At 42.6% G+C, this 21,072-nt stretch overlaps 1 protein-coding gene across 6 annotated transcripts in view; it reads left to right on the top strand.

Annotated features, from left to right (window-relative positions):
- Positions 1–21,072, top strand: part of magi3b (membrane associated guanylate kinase, WW and PDZ domain containing 3b) — a 227,615-nt gene that overhangs the window by 160,755 nt on the left and 45,788 nt on the right. For all 6 annotated transcript variants that reach the window (XM_079509239.1, XM_079509238.1, XM_079509237.1 and 3 more), the window contains 2 exons: positions 4,573–4,782; positions 17,088–17,256. In XM_079509239.1, the coding sequence (XP_079365365.1) occupies positions 4,573–4,782; positions 17,088–17,256 (379 nt within the window). The remainder of the gene's footprint in view (positions 1–4,572; positions 4,783–17,087; positions 17,257–21,072) is intronic.

Below are 21,072 nucleotides of genomic sequence, written 5' to 3'. Positions count from 1 at the left end.
TGAATAAAAAAGCGTTACAATCACACGTCCGAGCGATCTCCGATTATGACGGCTCTGCATGGCGATACGTGATCCACCAATGGAACACTGTCTGTTGTCGTGGCGGCCCCTCGATACTGTAGTTAGTTCGTAGTATTGTAGGCTCGGGGATCGTTTGGTCGCTACAGTATGAAGAAGGAAACATGCATCTGTCCATGTGTGTTGCAGACGTTATGCAATGCCGATCCGGTGCATATGTGTTTAGGCAGCGTTCCGTTCATCATGTTTTTTTCCGAGAGACAGAGCCCCCATCTCGCAAGATCCTCCTCCTGGAGAAACAGGAGGGGAGGGGGGAATCGAGTATTATAGTGTTGGGTGAAATGTCCGAGGTGGGGGGAAGCCTGGTGAGGCGAGGTTAGGTGAAATTTGATTCTTTTCACACACCGACTAGATCATTGCATGGGCGCGTCCATTTTACACTGGCTTCTACACGTAAAGCGGCCCGCCCTCCTGTTTTCAGGAGGGGAGGGTTTTTTTTTTTCTTTTTTTTTTTTTTTTGATCACGTGAGTGGGACTAAGCAGCAATGACAGGGGGATGGTTCTTCATTGTCCGGGTGGGTAAAAAGATGAATGAAAGTATGCTATAAAAAAGTGATTAAAACGTATGGATACGTGGTTAGCATCGGACGTTTGATTAATTAATAACGTATGGATACGCGGTTAGCGTTCGCTGTGTTAAGTGCCATACTGCCGGTGGCCACGAGATGGGGTCGTAGCCAGTGCCAGCCGCATTTGGAAAAAGGTCACGAGATCGCTAGTTGAACACAGCATGAACCGGATGTGAAAGTCGGCCATCTTACTGAGGTCCAAAGGGGCCGTAGTAAGATGCGGATCCGTGTTATTATCATAACTAAGTCAATCTGAGGCGTAATCAAGCGCCGAATATCGCATTTTTTGCATATTATGAGCCATAATGCTCGCGCACGTGGCTTGTGCGCGTGCACGGGCGTGCACATGGGATTTTAGGCCGCTTTTACTTGAAAATCGTCGGAGATAGCTAAAAATGTTGCAACATGCTAGCGTGGTGCTAATCAAGTGGGGATTAATGCGCATTAAACAATATCTGTCTTAACGTCTCTGGCACAGCGGACAAAGTAGGGACGAGCTCGTCTTAACGTCCCTGGCACTTAAACTTAAAGTGTCAGTGGCAGGGTAATCTGCCACATGTCTGAGCAAATCGGTATTTTTGTTAAATTCCCATTGACGATTAATGGAGAATCACTTCACACGGGTGTGATTTTTCTTTTACATTTCATGAAAACCGTAACCGTTTGAGGTTTCCTGACAGCGACGATATGTGACAGTCGTAAAGGCACGGAGGAGGAGGGGAGTGCATGAGGACCCCCCCCTCATCCTCATTCTTCTTTTTCTGCTGCTAGTTTGATGGAGATGAGCGAGGCTGCATTAACCCACTTTTCTGTACTATGGTGAGGAGGACGCCTAGGGGATATGAGGCTTTGACAGAGAGAGAGAGAGAGCTCCTATGAAAGACAGGGCAAAGTGTGCCGTTGTATCAGGCCTCAAAAAGCTGCTGAAACGGCTGGTTGGATTCCTCCTGAGCTTTCGTTTCTCTTTGCTGCTTCGTGCACCCTCATCGATGTATCTCCTTTGTACCAAAGCTGGAAAGATTGGTAGTTGATGCCCTCGTCTCTCTCTTTCTGTCTCTCTGTCTCTCTGTCTCTCTGTCTCACTCTCTCGCGCACACACACACACACACACACACACACACACACACACACACACACACACACACACACACACACACACACACACAGTGGCCTCAGTTACATGCACGAAATGTATTCAGAATGAATGAATTCATTCCGAACAGAGATTCATACCCAACTGTTTACATGGAACCTGAATACAAGTATTCCTCAATTGTTTACATGACCAAAGCATTCATTCGGAATATAACTTTGGACTATAGAGATGGCCAACCCAATGGCAATGGCCCGCAGATGGGTTTGTAAATAGCGCATTTTATTATGGGGCGTATTTGTATTTTTCTAATGGGTAAAATAGCGCATTTCTGCACACATAAAATGTCTCCAAATGGCCATCCCTGCATGGACATGGGCATAAAGCACTATAGTCTACTAAGGGCAGACATGTGTAAAATAATACATGTATTCCAAACTCCCAGTGGCATTCGGAATAAAGTGTTTCTATGGTGATCTATACTGATTCAAACGGTATATACCACCCCTCCAGACCGGAATGGAAATTCATTGGGAATGGGATATTCTATTCCAATTGAGGTGTTTACATGAGCATTTTTATTCTGATGACTGGAATTAATCCATTCATCCCGAATTAATTTCTGCATGTAAATGGGGCCAGTGTTTTCGTATTGTCTGCTCATCCCGTATCTAGATATGATCATAATAGTGTTGCCCCATCCATAGCCTGCCCAAATCAAAAGATCAGGTTTAGGCAGGGTAATTAATTTGTTGAAAACCTCAATATCCCTGTGGTGTCTCTTCCCATTCTTTTAATTAAGCTAATTGTGAATTGATAATTAAGATGAAGCAGGTGATTACTGCTTAGTACAGTAAGTAACAGCCAATTTGACCTCAGAAAATGAATTGCCCAAAACTTAATTAAGAAAACTTGCATAACTACATCTGACAGGGTGACATTTGGAAAACAAATAAACATAAAGAATAACCGCAGCAAAATGATGTGCACATTATTCACAATCTTAATGGAGGTTGAATAATGACTCATTTCTAGGCCTAAATTGAGTCACACAGACCATTCACCCAGCCCTGATTGATCACCCCACGAGTACCCCATGAGTAAATGATTAAACCAGGCTTTTTAGCACTCTTTTCCTCGCCTGTGCAGAGCGCTATTATCCCCATTGCATATTTATAATCTCCACCATGAGCTTTTTCTCCATTAGATAAAACATTGCTAGCTCAGAGATGAGATAATTGCTGTGCTCACTGATCAGTGTAATTTGCTGGCAGATTCCAGGTGAAGTGAATGAAAGGTTATACGACAGCTGTGCAGAGAGCAGTTACTCTTGGAAAGCAAGGTGGGGGTTCCAGGAAGGGAGAGAACTTAATTGGTAATAAAAGAAAAAAGAAAAATGAAAGCAGACTTGTGAAATTAACTGTGCTAAAGAAGAGTGAAATGTGAGTACTATGAGTAGTTAATTAGGTCGTTTCCAATGTTTTTCACAGTTAAGACATTACTGCCCAGTTCCTTTTTACAAAAATGTGCCGAATGATAGAGGGAGTGAGGGACCTGACGAATTGGTAGTAGCCATCTGGCCGTGGTGGAAAAAGTACTCAAATGTTTTACTTAAGTAAAATGGTAAATGGTGCATTTATATAGCGCCTTTATCCAAGGTGCTTTACATAGATTTACAGTACACATTCACCCATTCATACATCGATGGAGGCGGAGGCCATGCAAGGCACCAACCAGCACATCAGGAGCACATTGGGGTTCAGTGTCTTGCTCAAGGACACTTTGACACTAACTCTGGGGGAGCCCAGTCTTGCTCAGGGTCCCTTCAACTCCTAGCCGGGAGTTGACCTTCTGATTACTTACTAGAATGGTCCCTCTCTACCCGGCCGTCCCCCTCCTCCCAAGACGCAACTATTTTCTATTATTTGTTGACAAATGCAATGGATTCATCAGGTCTGTGAATATGAATAAATATGTACCAAATTATGACCTGTTGATTGCTGTTTGTAATCAATTATAATGTATGGGGGATGGTAAGGGGACCCTTTATGACGGAAAGAAAAGTGTGATGCAGAAAATGTAATCCTTACATTTGACACTCTGTATTAAAACTGTCGAATAATGTGTACTACAGTTCTGTTTTTTTTTTCTATTTTAACTTCCATACTCCGTCTACCCCAACATTATTTATGCTTTTCCTTCATCTCCCGTGTCTTCATTCACCTCTACCTTCTTCCCTCTTCCTCTTCCCATTCTCTTTCTTCCTCTATCTCTCACCCTAGTATCTTCGTACTGTTTCTCCTTCTTAATCCCTCTTCCCCTCCCCTCCTTTGCTCCCAGCCTCCCTTCCTTCCGGCCCCCAGTCCCTCTTGTGATACCTGCCTATACGTACTTCTCTCCGTCTCTCACTAGTTCAAGCTAAACTTTTTTTAAAACACTTGAACACCATCCTATTCCTACCCTATTCTGGGGGGAACAACCACTTTGACAACCAAGGTTTTAAACCACTGTTCTAAATCCTAAGAGTTTTCTGAAACAGTACCGAACGGTATCGAACGTACCGCTATGTTTTATATAGCTAAAATGACACAGATGCGTTCCTGTTTTAATGGGTTAAGAGGGTTAAGGTTACTGTGTTAGTAGTCTCAATACACTTTATAATAACAGTTAAAATACAACATACAACAAGGACAATATAAGAACAATAAGTTACAAATTTACAAGGCAAAGTCCACTGAATGTATTGTTCACGGTGGTAGTTATACGGTACAATCCTCCCTCAAACCCCTTCATCTTCCCAGGCTAAAGCCCTTGTTGTGCTCCTTCCTCCAGGTAACTACTATGGGACCCCCAAGCCCCCCGCAGAGCCCAACCTGGTGCAGCCAGACCTGGTGGACCAGGTGCTGTTTGACGAGGACTTTGACGGCGAGGTCCCGGGCAGGAAGCGCACCACCTCCGTCAGCAAGATGGACCGCAAGGACAGCATGGTGCCCGAGGAGGAGGACGACGACGAGAGGCCGCCGCTGGTCAACGGACTGCCTGGTCAGTCAGTCAGTCAGTCAGTCAGTCAGTCACACACTGTAGGGCTGCAACCATGGTTTATCTTAAAGGTTTCATGACATTCATTTTCATTTTTTATTTTTTGGGGTTTTTCTTTTTGTTTTATGACCGGAACTTTGAATATTCAGTGGAATTTCTGTGCTCTGGAGTTTTCTTTGGGGTTTGGGAGCCTTTTGAGCTGCGATGAAAACAGGCAAAATAGTGAAAACAAATCTGCTGGCAAATCCCATTGACATACTGTATATGGCATTTGCAGGCTGTGACATCACAAACAGCAGGAAAATCTGAGCTCTTGTTTGAGCCAGAAAACCACAGAAAATCTACTGAATGTTAAAAGTTCAGGTTTTTGTGGGTGCAATTGAGCTCAGAAAACTTAAAATAATTAAGAAAAATTACATTTTTTTTTATTTTTCTTTAACGAATATTCTATTTGAAAAAGCATTTAATACATAATTTGTAATGCTTTTTCGATTAATGGAATAAGCGAGAAGCACATTTTTCAATTAGGCTCCGTGTCGGTGCCTAATAGCTGCGTTTGCCATCCACACTCGGAAAACAAGGAAGTGATCAAATAGAATCGATTTTCATTTACTGCATCGTCTATTTCTCGCTTTAAATGTTTTCAAAAACATTCTTGCGAGCAATGTTTAGCTGTAAATGACATTGCTGTCATGGCTGTCATGTTTACATCATGGCTGTCATGTTGGATACAGCATAAAATCCAAGCAGCGCAGCCAGGTGCTCTGAGCCTTTGATTAGAAAGCAGTCTGTTATAGACCTGATCGGTCATTATTATTTAGAACACACCGCTGAATTCAGCAATTGACCGGCGATCAGAATCAAGCATTCAACCAAGCTGTGTAATTCATTTATAAATCAACTAGTCACTTACCACTTAAGCATTGTTTTATATTTCGTCGCACAATGGTGTTTTTTTCCTTGTTTTGTCTGTACTGAAATGCCCCAAATAAGGATTGATCATTAATTGATAATTGTATTCAATTATCAATTATGAAATGTTTTAATTTAAATAACTGTTCCACCAAACAGGCAATGTGATACTAGGACATATTTGGCATTTCCATCTTCCATCATCATCAGTTCCGCCAGTATTGTGATTCACTCCACATACGCTTTAGTCCCATGCAGGCTCGCAATGGTTTCAGACTGCAAGCATTAGTCCTATGCAGGCTCGCAATGGTTTCAGACTGCAAGCATTAGTCCCATACAGGCACGCAATGGTTTCAGACTGCAAGCATTAGTCCCATACAGGCACGCAATGGTTTCAGACTGCAAGCATTAGTCCCATACAGGCACGCAATGGTTTCAGACTGCAAGCATTAGTCCTATGCAGGCTCGCAATGGTTTCAGACTGCATGCATTGTGATTCACTCCATTTGTTATACGCTTTAGTCCCATGCAGGCTCGCAATGGTTTCAGACTGCAAGCATTAGTCCCAGGCTCGCAATGGTTTCAGACTGCATGCTTTAGTCCCATGCAGGCTCGCAATGGTTTCAGACTGCAAGCATTAGTCCCAGGCTCGCAATGGTTTCAGACTGCATGCATTGTGATTCACTCCATTTGTTATACGCTTTAGTCCCATGCAGGCTCGCAATGGTTTCAGACTGCATGCAAAATTGTGACTACAAAGATACCAATTAGTTTTCAACTTGCCTCTGGGTTTAATGCAGCGTGCTGCTCATCAGAGCTAGTCACATAATGCGGTATTGAAGTTGTGTTATTGTTGAGGTAATGGGAGATCATTTACTTTAGTGTCAGACTGATTATCTTTCCCTAGCTGGCACTTCAATCTACAACTCCATCTGCGAGTCAGGGCCGTGCGTATAAGAAGGCTTGAATTAATCATTTTACGGTGTGTTTTTTATCTCATTAGATAGGCTATACCAGATGGGTAGATTTCCCCAAACAAGACAATGCAATGAGTGCCTGGAATGTCTTTGGACGTGCCAGGAGAATACTTGAAACCTGCATGTTTACTTTACTTTAATTGACATCTGACAAGTAAAAACAAACACAGTATCTGTTAATTAATTTTGGCATAAGCCATACTTAATGGCTAAACAAGTTTACAGAAGCTACATACTGTACACAAACACGCGCACGCATGCGTGTGCACACACACACACACACACACACACACACACACACACACAGTAGCCCTCATTTATGAAAGTGGTGTAGACCAAGAAACGGGCATACACGAGATCACCGCAATTGTCTGCATTTACTCCATCATTCCATCGTGACTTTTACTCACGTCTGGTCTGAGCTCACTTTGTCTACACCCGTTTTTCCATCGTATAGACATGCAGAGCAGCATTGTCTAACAATTTGACAGGTATCTGGACACATGTATCCACTCCAAAATGCAAAGCTAAATTTTAAGCTGGCTTGTACACTCCATTGATAAATGAGGGCCAGTGTGCACAGGGCCAGCATGAAATAGGGGTGAAAAGTTAAGCTCCCAGGGGCCCTGGGCTGACTGGAGCCCTCTGCCAATGTTGTTGATACATTTTATTATTTAATTAGTCTGATGGATCTAGTGTGACAGGTAGTCATGGGGCCAAGAACTCCATGCACGCACACGCGCACACGCACGCACGCACGCACGCACGCACGCGCACACGCGCACGCACACACAAGTGTCACCGTTCTCAATGAAGCAGTTGATTTCACATATTGCATCCGTATACCGTATATGCTACAAAAACTGTGGGAGTATATCACAGCAAGGGAGGGAGAGAAATGGTTAATACAGGAACAGTGGGATACAATTACCACTAAAATAGAGAGAAATACATTTTAACAAGATGGAGATAGATAGAGATACATGGAAGTTGTTAATTTATCCATTTGTAAGAGTCAGTTAAATTAACAATGAGGATTTTAAGAGAGAGAGAGAGCACGGTAGAGAGGCTTTTACTGTGTGTGTGTGTGTGTGTGTGTGTGTGTGTGTGTGTGTGTGTGTGTGTGTGTGTGTGTGTGTGTGTGTGTGTGTGTGTGTGTGTGTGTGTGTGTGTGTGTGTGTGTGTGTGTGTGTGTGTGTGTGTGTGTGTGTGGCATATACACACATTAATTGTGACATCGTGAGGACATGAAGAACATTGTCCTGGTCCTCACAAGATAAATGGTTGCTTAATTAATGGTTAGAAAGGAGTTTTGGCCTACAGTTAGGACAATATTCATGTTGGGGTTAGATTCAGATTTGGGCATTTAGAGTTTACTGCAGGTTTAAGGATTATGGTTGTTACTACATTTACTGTATATTATGATCATAGAGGGTATGCGCATGCATAAAGTGAATGGCAGATCGAGTGGCAAATCGAGTGGCAAAGTGAGTGATAAAGTGAATTTAAGGTTGTTTAACCCTTAGACAGATTACTACTGGAAAACACGTGGAGTTTTGCATTAGTTCTGTCTGACTTGTACGTGATTTTCCGTAGTTCTCTTTTTTTATTAATACCAATAAATTAATTCGGTCCGCACCTCTGTATAGAGTATCGAGCATAAATATCAACTACATTTCCCAGAATTCCCGTGTCACGTGACACACGTGTATGCTTTCCTATTGGAAACTGACGCCCAGCCCCCAGTGAACAGGGGGGTTGGTTGACTCCTCCGAGGTGGGCACTGGAGGAAGAGTTTTTCAGCCAGGTTTGCAGTCGCCGCAAAAAAAACAATCTGAAAAATGATCCATCCGTGTCCAGTGGCATTCTCCAGTCCCAGACCGTTGGCCGGACTGCAACATCCACCCTCGCGGATTACACGTGTGCAATGTTTTTTCTTCTCCCCACCGGAGTTACCACCAAGGCTGATGCCTTCGCTAAAAGGTAATTTTATTGTATTCGAAAATGCCCTAATATGACATGTCTAGTAAGACGATCCCTATATTTGGCCCGAGCCGACCTAGTGCTGATATCAGATAGATGTGGTAGAACCATATATGGATAGATCTAACTGGTTTAGTCATCGTGACAGGCATAGTCGGAGAATATATAACAAGGGTCGGTAGGCTACTATAGGTGATCGACGTAGCTAACAAAAACATCTGATCAAATGAATGTATTGTACTGTGTCTTTGTGGGCCGAATCGTGGCATCGTTGCATACAAATAGATGTTTGTATAATTAGTATCACGATAAAATAATATGGCGACGTTAGAATGACACCACCAATGAGTGATCGTGCGTAATGTAGCTGCCCAGCGTATATCCAGCACCATCGCGTCACCACATTCCACTGGCTGTTGGCTAGTAGTAGTTGCTAACAAACGCTGCACAAATGGTACTGGCTATTGGCCGGGCCACAAGCCCGGGCAATAGCCAGTACCAATGTTGCTGGATGATTGCGACGCAATGGTGCTGGATATACCCTGGGCAGCTAGCTACATTACCAGCGATCACTCATTGGTGTTTCATTCTAACGTCGCCATATTATTTTATCGTGATACTACTTATACAAGCATCTATTTGTATTTTTCATGCCACGACTCGGCCCACAAAGACACTGCACAATAAAATCATTTGATCGCCAGCAGCCGGGTAAAACGCCATGTAATAGTAGCGTGCACTGACTACAGCTAAAATGTTTATTTATTTTTATATATTTAGAACTGGCATCAGATGAGGAGGAGGAGGAGGAGGAGGATGAAGAGTCAAGACTGCGATGGCGTTCTCCGACACTGAACCGGATTCATTCATTCATTCATTTCAGGGGGGGGCAGTTTTTGGGTGTTTTTTTTATTTAGCCTACTCACACATAACCTGACTCCGCCAGATGGGGCAGCAGAGAGTACACTGGGTTCCCCCCTCCTGCTCCCATCTGGGAACTCTCAGGCAGACTTGATGCCCGGCCACAAAACGGCCTGGCCAATCAGCTAGAAGCTGCTGCTAGAAGTTGCTCACAAAACGGACTGGCCAATCAGCAGCAGCTAGAAGCTAGAAGCTGCTGCTAGAAGTTGCTAGGAGCTGCTGCTGATTGGCCAGGCCGTTTTGTGGCCGGGCATCAAGTCTGCCTGAGAGTTCCCAGATGGGAGCAGGAGGGGGGAACACAGTGTACTGACTCTCTGGCGGAGTCAGGTTAACTCACACACACACACACCGTCAAGGACTGGGTTTGGGGACATTTGGGAGGAGTAGCTCTGATCCATAGCTCTAAATGCGCATTTAGAGCTATGGATCAGAGCTAGGGGAGGAGTAACTGTTTTGTATGTAGGCCTATTTATTTTCTGTAATATTTATCATTTTATTATGTTAGTAGTCATAAAAAATAAAAGACGCTTTTACAATGAGTTAGACCTGTCATGACTATTTTGTTCACTATTGTGAGGTTTATTGTATATGACTAAGCAAGTTTCAACTGTGATTTACTCTGTAACGGTAGATGGTAATAACTCAATTTCTTTTTTATAATACAGTATACATTCAAGTCTATATTTTGATACATATCATGGGCACCAAGTCATATCAAAACAATGTCCTTGGATGTGTTTTTTATCAAAACTGTGTTTCTTCATAACAGGTTTTTGAGATACATGCATGAATAGACAAGGTACTGGTAAGACTATGTAAACATGGTATATATCAAAATGTGCGTTAGAATGTCTAATTTTACCCCAAAAAAGAATTGAGTTTATATGATGTTCCAATTTCAGAGCTATGGGGACTTTTAGCTGGATAGGTCAGATTGATCATGACTGACCATGCTATTTATAGATGGCAAAATATCTACAGTGGTACATGTGAGAAACTTTTTATTTTATTTTAATTGAACTAGACAACTCACCCTTTAAAATGAGATATTGCATGGCTATGTACGCCCAGCAGAAAAAAAGTTATTTAGAAAATAAAACTTCAACCGGGCATAACTTTTTTTGGTTGTCCTAGAAACAGAAAACAGTGTAAATGCAGGCTCTTTTAAATGGCTTCCAACACAAGAACTAAACATTTTATCAACTCAGTTAATTTTTCTCCTGGAAGCAGACAAGTCAAGCTTTCTCTGAAGGTCTTTCGTTGTCACACATTCACAACAGAGAATTTTCAATAAATCATTCAAAAACGCCATTCTGCCATAGAGAAGTCTACAAACTATATAGAAATCCTTGAAACTCTCAAAGAGTTAAAGTAATTTCATGCAATCAAATAGGACTTTTCTGTTTGGATGTATGCGCTGTCAAGGCTAGAAGGTAGTTTTTTGCCAAGTAGGTAATCCCGCATAACTTCCGGGTATGATGATGATGTCACGCGCATACCCTCTATTGTTCAACTTATGTAGATCGGCTAGTTTTTTAATTAGGCATAGAGGATTGATGAACATCATATAAAAGCAGGGCATGCCTATTCTTTGAGTTGAAAAGAGACAATAATTAAATGAACAAGAACAGGACAGAGTTTGGAATCAGGCTCAGCATGCCCACGGAGAGGGTGATTAGCTCTCCCAGCAATCTAAAAGGTCCCATTTGAAAACACAACGGCAACCAAATGAGTTTGGCCAGCATAGCTCCAACTAAACAGCCCATTCACAGGTTTTACTCCTCCCACCACAAGCTCACTATCTGCAACACATGTCGTTGCTTTTGGGCCGGAAACCTCATATCTCCATCTTTCAAATTATATTTTTTAGGGTAAAGTAATGTCCTACTTTGTAGCACAAAAGTAGCGAAAGTAACCGATCTACAAAAAAAGATCTGCTACTTTTGCTATTTTTGAAAATTCTTTAAAGTAAAAGTGTTTACATGTGTAAAAGAAAGTACTTTGGATCCTCTAAAATGGGACTTTTTAGATTGCTGGGAGAGCTAATCACCCTCTCCGTGGGCATGCTGAGCCTGATTCCAAACCCTTGTTCATTTAATTATGGGCTCTTTTCAACTAACTTTGGATCCATTGAAACACAGGTTAGTTTCCCCAATGTCCTGAAGAGTAACATTTGTGAACATGAAAGGTTCCCAGCCAACAGCGACAATATTAATCCCCTGCAACAACCACCTGCTGTTATTGTCTCCACCAGGCCGAAGGCATGGGGAGAGAGTATGTTTTGCACTCCGTCCGTGTGTCCGTCCTTCCTTCCGTCCGTCTGTGTACAGCTAATCTCCGGCACCGTTAACCCGGTCGATGCCAAACTTTGCACACACACTCCCTGGATGCCAACGATGAACCTCTGCCCCGCATTTTCCAGAACGGCCTGTTATAGCGCCACCATGAGGCAGCTTTTCACATTTTTTACCTAAAACTGCACCGATCTGCGTGAAACGTTGCATGCACACTCCCTAGAGGCCAAGGACAAACCTTTGACCTGCATTTTCCGCATCTGCCTTTTATAGCGCCACCAGGAGGCCGACTTTTGTAAAACACATTTTTTGATATTACTCCTCCAGATTCTGTCCAAAAATCTCACAAATCGTTACACAGTATCTCTATGGTCATGTGCTCAAGTCGGATCTGTCCGATATTTCATATTCCATCCTAATTGGCTATAATTGGCTTTCACAGTTTGCAAGATTGCCCCGTTTTGAACAAAAGCCTCAAATCATGAACACAGCATGCAATTTACGTGAAATCTTTCACACATTTTCTTACTAGGCTGAGGAATATATCCCACCCTTTTCACATTGGCCTGTTATAGCGCCACCAACAGGTTGATTTTTGCAAAACACATTTTTGGAACAAAATGCCTCAAGTCATCCAATTGCCATCAAAGGCAAACATGTTTATATTACTCCTAAACATTTTGCCAAACATCTCACACAGTCCTATCCTCCTGGTGGAGACGTGTGCCCAGAAGGGCACAGGTATTTTGAAATATTTTATTACAGGGATCCCCCCAGAAGCAAATATTTGAGTTAAAAACGTTTGCTGTGAAAGAATATAATTATATTCAAAGATTTGCACACATTTTCACGATTTTTCAAAAATAACAGATATACAAGCTCGTAGCGCGGCAATCGGTGCTGCGCTAAGAGCTTGTATATCTGCTATAGCCTATTTTTCAATAGCTAAAGTATAAAATAATGGTTAAAGGAGTATTTCGGACTAGAAGGCTTTCTTACCTTTATTTGTACAATTTACAATTTACAATTTAGGCATTTAGCAGACGCTCTTAATCCAGAGCGATTTACATTAAGCAAGAGCAAAAAAGCATGGGAATACATCACATGTATAAAAAGCATTTATCATGAAACATGCGTAAGCTAAGAACGTAACAGTGGAGTATCTATATCATGAAACTATACATATATATTATGCTATACATATGTACTGTACTATGAAGTGCTATGACTACATCCAATGCAATTATAGTGCTGTATACATGCCATGCTATAAGTCTGTATCAAATGCTATCTAAGTCTAAAAAAGTGGTATCTAAGGGGGTAGGGTAAGTGCTATGGGCCATGATGGAGTCTGAAAAGATGGGTTTTCAGAATACGGCGGAAGATTGGGAGTGATGCTGCAGTTCTGATTGCAACGGGAAGTGCATTCCACAGTTTTGGAGCCAGAAGGGCTGTTACGTCCCCACCAAAGAGGTCCAGATTGAGGGCTTATGGTAGGGGAAATAGCCAATAATGAGTTTTTGCACAAAATAACACCTGGACCTCTTTGGTGGGGAGGTAACAACTACAAATAAAGGTAAGAAAGCCTTCTAGTCTGAAATACTCCTTTGATGTGGTTAAATGGTAAAGTGACAGATGTGTGGAGAAAGAGAAAACCAGACGGTTATTTACTGTACCTAATCTAACTGTGAAGGGAAGTCCATCCTAGTGTAAGTGTTTTAACACACTGAAAATAAGGAGGGCTGGGGAATGTGGCCATTAGTTTTCCCAATCGTAAAATGTTTAATTAGCCCCCTTTGTCTGCCGTGCCCTGTAGTCTCCATATATCTATATTATTTAACTAGAGCCTTGCTCGCTTTCTCTCACTCTGCCTTTATATGTGCACAGCGTACTGTATATTCAGCTGTCTGGGTACAGTACTTAACACTGACAGAGACATTATCCTAAGTTGGACAGGAAAGACCTTTGTTATTTGGCAAGAGAAATGGCTTCAGGAGAATCTTAAGAATTTTTAAAATAGCAACTTCTTCTAGTTCACCAGTCCTGCAGAACAGATTACATTAAAATGCACTTGAACCCCAGTGTACCTATTCTGGGGCGAACATTCAGTGAAAATAGCAGAACTACAAGTTTGTAGAGAAAATCGTGAAAATGTGGTGCAAATCTTTGAATATTTGTGTTTATGTTTTTTTTTTTTTTTTTACAAATGCAGAAATAATATATATATTTTTTTACAAATACAGATAATGCTGGGGGTCCTTGACATGAAAAAGGTTGAGCACCACTGACATAGAAACAGGTTCTTCAGAAAACTCGGATTTAGAAGCATTTTCTTTTTTAGAATTGGCCTCAGGCCTACAGTATATGCAGGGTCGGGCTGACCAGACTTGCCTGGTTATTTACTGCTTTTCTTCTTAAATAAGAGTCAGAAATTCAAGAGGGGGGAGACAGCAACAGGATGGAAGCCTCTGGTGTGATTTGATCCTAGGCCAGTAAAATCCCACGTGTGCTTCCAAAGACGACCACACATCACTGCTCCGTGCTTCCATTATTTATAAGACTCAAAACAAAAGAAAAGGGCACCCAGCGTATCCAGGGTGTCCAGGGTCTTTTATGGAAAGAGCAGCACAGAGCCTGCAGCCACATGTCAGTCACATCCGTCTTACACACACACGCACACACCATAGATGGACAGAGTCATGATCCAATGACAAATGGAGGTTAATGGAAACATTGAGAGCACTATAAGTCTTCACCCCGCACGCACGCACGCACGCACGCACGCACGCACGCACGCACGCACGCACGCACGCACGCACGCACGCACGCACGCACGCACGCACACTGCACACAATACACACTGTGTACACGTACATATATACAGTACATGCACACACGCAATTTGTCAAGTGTATATGAGTGAAGCAGTCACAACGTCCTCTCATACATTCTATGTCAAAAGTGTGCCTGCGTGCGTGCGTGCCTGCATGCGTGCCTGCGTGCGTGCGTGGAGCCTGAGGATTGAAAATATCGCTGAGGCTGGAGACCTGATGCTCCGGCACAATTTAACGGTATGAGAGCAGAGTGAACAACCCATTACTGCAGAGATGATCTTTGATCATCCTCCTTCACCCTATACTCCTGTGGGTGTACGTGGCAGTGGTTCTCAAACCTTTTAATTTAAAGGACCCTTATAACTCTGAAAGCATACGAATGGAACCAAATGGACCCTTACGGGTCCATTTGTACACGCTCACAAAAGAGTTACAGATTCTGTAAGGGTCCATTTGTAACCCCATTTGGAACCTAGAGGGTCCCTGCACCCCAATTTGAGAACCATGCATGGCGTCTGTAGAAGTGTTTTGAGCAAAGATTCTCGATGTGACAAAACTGTTTAGCCCAATTGATATAATTTTTATCTCATTGAAAGTACATTGAAAGTACCCTCACCTACTGCATCACAGCTTGGTATGGAAATTGTACTGCTTTGGAGCGAAAAATCACTGCAGAGGGCGGTGAAAACTGCTCAGCGTGTCATAGGCTTTTCATTACCAACAATCAAGTCTATCTACCAACAAGTATGTCAGTCAAAGGCTAAAGGTTGGAGGCACTCCACTGCACGTCGTGCCTCACCACGCCTCTCAAGCCATTATAAAATACACGGTAACCCCACACCTCTTGTGGCTTATTGCTTTAATATATTCTATTGCTCTTTCTGCATTGGATTGATGCCAATCAGATCATTTCATTGATTGATCCATCCATCCAGGGGCGCCGCTGACTATTTGGTTGCCCCAACCATGACATGTTTATTATTATGAGGATCCGTTTGGCACATTTTGTTGCCCCCTTCAGCGTGTTGCCCTACGCACACTGTGTACTGCACGTTACGTATGCCTGGTCTCCATCTGCAGCTGCATCCATCCATCCATCTGTCGATGGTATCGTGGGCCAAAATAGTTGATCTACAAGCTCAGAGCTATTTTCTACGTGTGACACGTCAAATGAGCATCAATTAAGCATTAGAACATTGCAGCGGTTCTGAATGAACCCTATGGTGCACCTGTAGATCTGAATGAACCCTATGGTGCACCTGTAGATCAGATACCACTTAAAGGAGCATTCAGTGATTTGGGTGCTTTGTAAAACCCCCCGGTCCGCCCCGGTAACAAGATGTGCACATGCACGCACTACAGTGGGGGGGGGGGGGGGCAGTGAAGGCTGGGCCACCTAGACCCCAGGGCTTAACTGGGGACAGGGAGGAACTCCATATATGGTCAGCACACTCTACAGTAGGGATGATTATCACAACAAAACAAAAAAATAAGTGATATTTTAATTAAGTGAAATCACTGAATATACCTTCAAGACTGTGGAGGAAGTACAGGCATCTTGACAACCTGTGAGTGTGTGTGAGTACTGTTTTGCAGGGAGCAAGAAAAATATGTAGGCAAAATCTAATCAAACAAACGCTAGCTGATACAAAATCTGGGCATGCGTGTGGACTGGGAAAATGTCTCCCAATACGGAAACACGTGTGTAACCCATCTTTCATCAGCCTCTATACTGAGGAGGTTACACAAAGGCACGCACAAAGGCACAACCGGATGAAAGAGCCTGATGTTTCATCCCCTTGTATTACTCATCTTCCGAGGGAGGCATGAAGTGGTAAGTGAATTAGGAAGGGCCTTTGTTGTATGGATGCTACATGTTCATTGTGAAGCGGTTTCTCATTATAGGGAGACAGGGGGGAAAGACTACAAAAGCAATACGATCGTGTAGAAATTGCCCCGGGGATCCTATGGCCCTCTTCTAATGTGAATCCCCTCTCTATCATTGCCGCCCCTGGGCAGAGCACACACACACACACACACACACACACACACACACACACACACACACACACACACACACACACACACACACACACACACACACTTGCAGGGTGCACACATGCAAATGCAGATGCAGAACAGCATTTGGGCGGGCACAGGACCCATCACTTGCATGCAAATGCCCTCGCCCTCCTACCGTCCCTCCTCATTATCATCGCTATTGACATACTTCCGTCTGGGAAAAAAAGGAGAAGGCAGGCTTGGAGATCACAGACTAAACTCTCTGTTCTGTCATCTCTCAGACTTTCTTCTTTGTCTTTAACACATTTGACCCCCCCCCCCACCACCATCATTAATTCGCTCTGCATATCTGTTCTTCTTTCCAGAGCTCAAAGAAGGGGCAAGTTGGAGGAAGACGGTGCCAAGCTACACCCAGACCAGCAGTAGCCTCGATTTCCGTACGTGGAGCTCCCTTCCACGGGATGACAGCCTGGAGCCGCTGCCCCTCAACTGGGAGATGGCCTACACTGAGACCGGCATGGTCTACTTCATAGAGTGAGTTGTACTGTACACTCTCTTAGGTTGTTTTACCACGTAAGACCTGAGGGTTCATGTTCACCTAAGCTTTAGAGAACTTTTAACAAAAAACATTTGCCAGCCAACTCTATGAACTTTAATGTTTGTTTAGTGCACTAAATGATGACGTCAGACGTCACCTGTCAACGATATAAATACAACTCTTAAGTAATTTAGTTTCATATATTGACACAATGCATTCATGGATGATGATGGTGTCAGACTGTCAGCAACACCACTAAAGCACAAGAAGGAGAATTGACTTTTTAGACTGTATGAAAGTGGAAATGATCGGGAGCGATGGGGACGGTCAGCCACAGCGGGCTCCGCCGCCTCTCACTTCACACTTTTAGAGAGAGAGAGAGAGAGAGAGAGAGAGAGAGAGAGAGAGAGAGAGAGAGAGGTCTCACTCTCAACTCTGTTCATGTCTCTAATTTTTCAGTTTTGTAAAAGCTACACGGTTGGTCATATAACATTAAATTAAGTAGGCATATCCCAAACGAATCACTCAAAACACGAATCAAGCGTGCTCCTTCGGCAACTGTAAATTTGTCTGTTTTGATTTCAGGATGACACTGTTTCATATTATTCGTTTTGGTGCAAAGTTTGAAAGTCATTGGCTCTAAACCCCAACACTCGATTTAGAGTTTGGTTAAAGGATAGGAGAAAAACGGCTGAACAGCGCCACCAAAAATCTGTAGGGACCTTTTAGATCTAGGTTAAACATTTTAGGTGCTGTTACATGGTAAACACATTTCTGTCTCACTATCATAAGTTGTGGCTAATGTCCGTGTTTAAGACAGAATATAGGTTGAGTTAAAATAATATACAAATGATCAGAAATGAATCGGGCGTAATCAAAATGTAAATAGGCTTATGCCTTGACTAGATCCCTAGTTTCACTTTGGAATGGAGGCAATCTGGGAACCCTTTGTTTTTGCCTCTGGGAGCACAACCTCCTTTTTTGTGTGTAAAACAGGAACTCGGCTCTGGCTCCTCGCCTTTCTAATCCTTCTGGGTGCTTCTGTGTTTATTCCTACTAACAACAACAACATTACATGTTTAAGGCAGTACTCTTGAGAGATTAGAATGGAGGTGCTTTGCTGATTTAAATCTGTATTTCACACAAAAGGATTTGTCTGGCTAGAATCTGCGCAATTTACCCAAATAGCCTATAATCACCATGTTATAACATGCAATTGTCTATAAGTGACAATGACTGTAGTCTTCTACGATTAGTTGTGAATGTATTTTCTCTGCTGTCGAGCGGTAGTCAATACTCGTGCAAGCATTCGGAGCAGCCTTTTGCAGGAATTTCATTAGACCAATTTAGCCTCGGTGCGCCGCTGAGACAAAATTGCCCACCACCGAGACTAGACATCTGAATTACGTATCATAATGTGTTTTCATCATGTACGTGCAGCAGTTTTCAAAGTGGGGCCCCGGGACCCCCAGGGGTCCTTGAGACTCAGAGGGTTCCCAGCTAAATTATTTATAGCATAAATATCAGTTTAATCAATAAACTTCGGCTATTTGACAAAGAAATCTAAATGAAAGCATTTGGAATTTACTTTAAAACATTTCAACAATGCAAATCTATGGGGGTCCCTGGCACAAGTTTTCAGATGGGGGTCCGCAGCCAAATACTAACTTTGAAAACTGGACCTGAGTTGGCTCTGCATTTGGACCACTTTTTTCCCGTCTGAACCAAATCTCATCGGCAAAAATAGCATGTCACATTGTGAGCATGTAGATCTGCTATTTTTGGATAATAAGCAGAATATGCATGGATGTCGCGGCTCAAGTGGTTTAATTTGGGGGAATGTAATTAACACCAACCTGTCACATGCTCCACACCCTCACAGGAGAGCGTTAGGGCTGAACGATCAGAACCTTTTTTTGTATTAGGGCCCTGTGTGAAATGCAGCCCTGTATAGTAATCACTGTCTGTCTGTAAGTCTATCCAAAAGGCTGCTTATGAATCAGTCTCCTGAACAAACGTCTTATTGTCTTACAAAATGTGAATCAATACTGATATTGGGAACATAAAAAACTATTGATCTTTTAGAAAGTCAGGATGTTTACTCCAGTCCCCCCTCCCATAATATGTTCAAAACAACTCTGACAAAAGGTCCAGACGATCAATTTTCGTTCAGTCTGATGTTACCATGCACTGGTTCCCAAACGTATTAACTCGAGACTCAAAAGAGAAATTTGATGTCTCCCCAGGAACCAAGTTTTTGAAAATAGCAGATCTACAAGCTCACAACGTCTGTTGTGACCCATGAAAATGTGTCTGTCACCCACAAAACAGTGTTTTGGGAATCAGTGCGTTAGTGTCTCAACACTGAAGTTACTCATTAGCTCACTTTAAGTTGTGACATGTTGTGGTCTTGTACAGTTGCTATTTTCAGTAGGTATACAGTAGGTATAAATCACGTGTCATAATGCTTAACGATTCTAAGCCATGTCAAACTTCAGAGGCACGTTTCTTCCTGTCAAAATAAACAATGTAAAATCAATGAAAACAGAATTTGAATGGATTATATATAAGATATTAACCAATGCCATATGACAGTATATTCTGGTGTTGTGCTGAAGGAACTTTATGAAGAAAAACTTGTACTTGTATTGGAAGACTGGTTTTGCATCACAGGCAATGGTGGACAAAGCATATACTCAAGTAAATACTCAAGTATTCAAAAGTACATTTCGGATGCAATGCTATATTGAAATTTAGAACATTTCCAAAACAAATAAATAAATGTAGAAATGTTCAGACATTTTCAAAAAAATAGCAGATCTACAACCTCACAACATGTCGCTTGTAGATTTATTTTACAGAAAATTATTAGTTTGGGTCCCAAGAGTCCCTTCCTGTCCTGTTGCACGTTGACCCACGTCGTCCCAAGTTGTCCCAAGTGATTCAACGCATGGAATTCAATGGCCCAAACACCACACCAAAGGGTCACCATGGAATTCCTTGCAACCGTTTGGACCCAAGGAGTTGCTTGGCGACCCTTTGGTGTGGTTAGGGCTTAAAAGCCATGTGCTTGCAACACAAAACACAGTACTCCAAAAATGTACTCGAGTACAGTACTCAAGTAAATGTACTTACGTAAAATGTACTTTGCATCACTGATCACAGGCCACACATGCACGGCAACACTGGAGCAACAGTGAACTAGTGCAGCGTTGGTCATGGCATCCTACAACCACAGTGGGCCATGGTGTTGCATAATGCAATGTTAATCATTTAAAAATCATACGTGCTTATAACTGATGAATTGTGACAGATCAGCTCCCTCTCCTGACTTTTGCCTAATGATCCACAGATGACTGTGTCTAATCAGCATCAGCATCCGCGTCTAATTAGCATCGTTCAAAGTGTAAATTAAATTAGCGATTCAATTTGCAATGCACATAACTTCCCTCTTATTACATCATGCAATATTAATGCCAAGGCAAATGTAAGGTGTGTAGAAGATGCTAGACTAGATTTCTCCTGGAGCAGGGAGGGTTTGTAATCTGCCAGTGAATTGCAGCATGACGTCTTTGCAGTTGGCGCAGTGATTATGAAAAAGAACACATGAATTTGCTAAAAATATACTGTTTATGCACTGTCAATGAGACCAACAGGGAGCCAATCACGTGCAATCAGTTGACATCAGCCTGGATGAATCACTGCCAGGTACAGATTCAGTCAGTATGAGTGAACATGGACAGGCCTGTTACTGCACAATTTAAGTCCTGGGTTTAACCACTTAAACCCTCTAGTCGAGGGAGGCTTACAGT

Source organism: Electrona antarctica (genome assembly GCF_951216825.1).
Source record: "Electrona antarctica genome assembly, chromosome: 9".
Taxonomy (NCBI): domain Eukaryota; kingdom Metazoa; phylum Chordata; class Actinopteri; order Myctophiformes; family Myctophidae; genus Electrona; species Electrona antarctica.
Note: the sequence above shows the minus strand (reverse complement) of the source record. Positions and strands in the feature narration are given on the sequence as shown.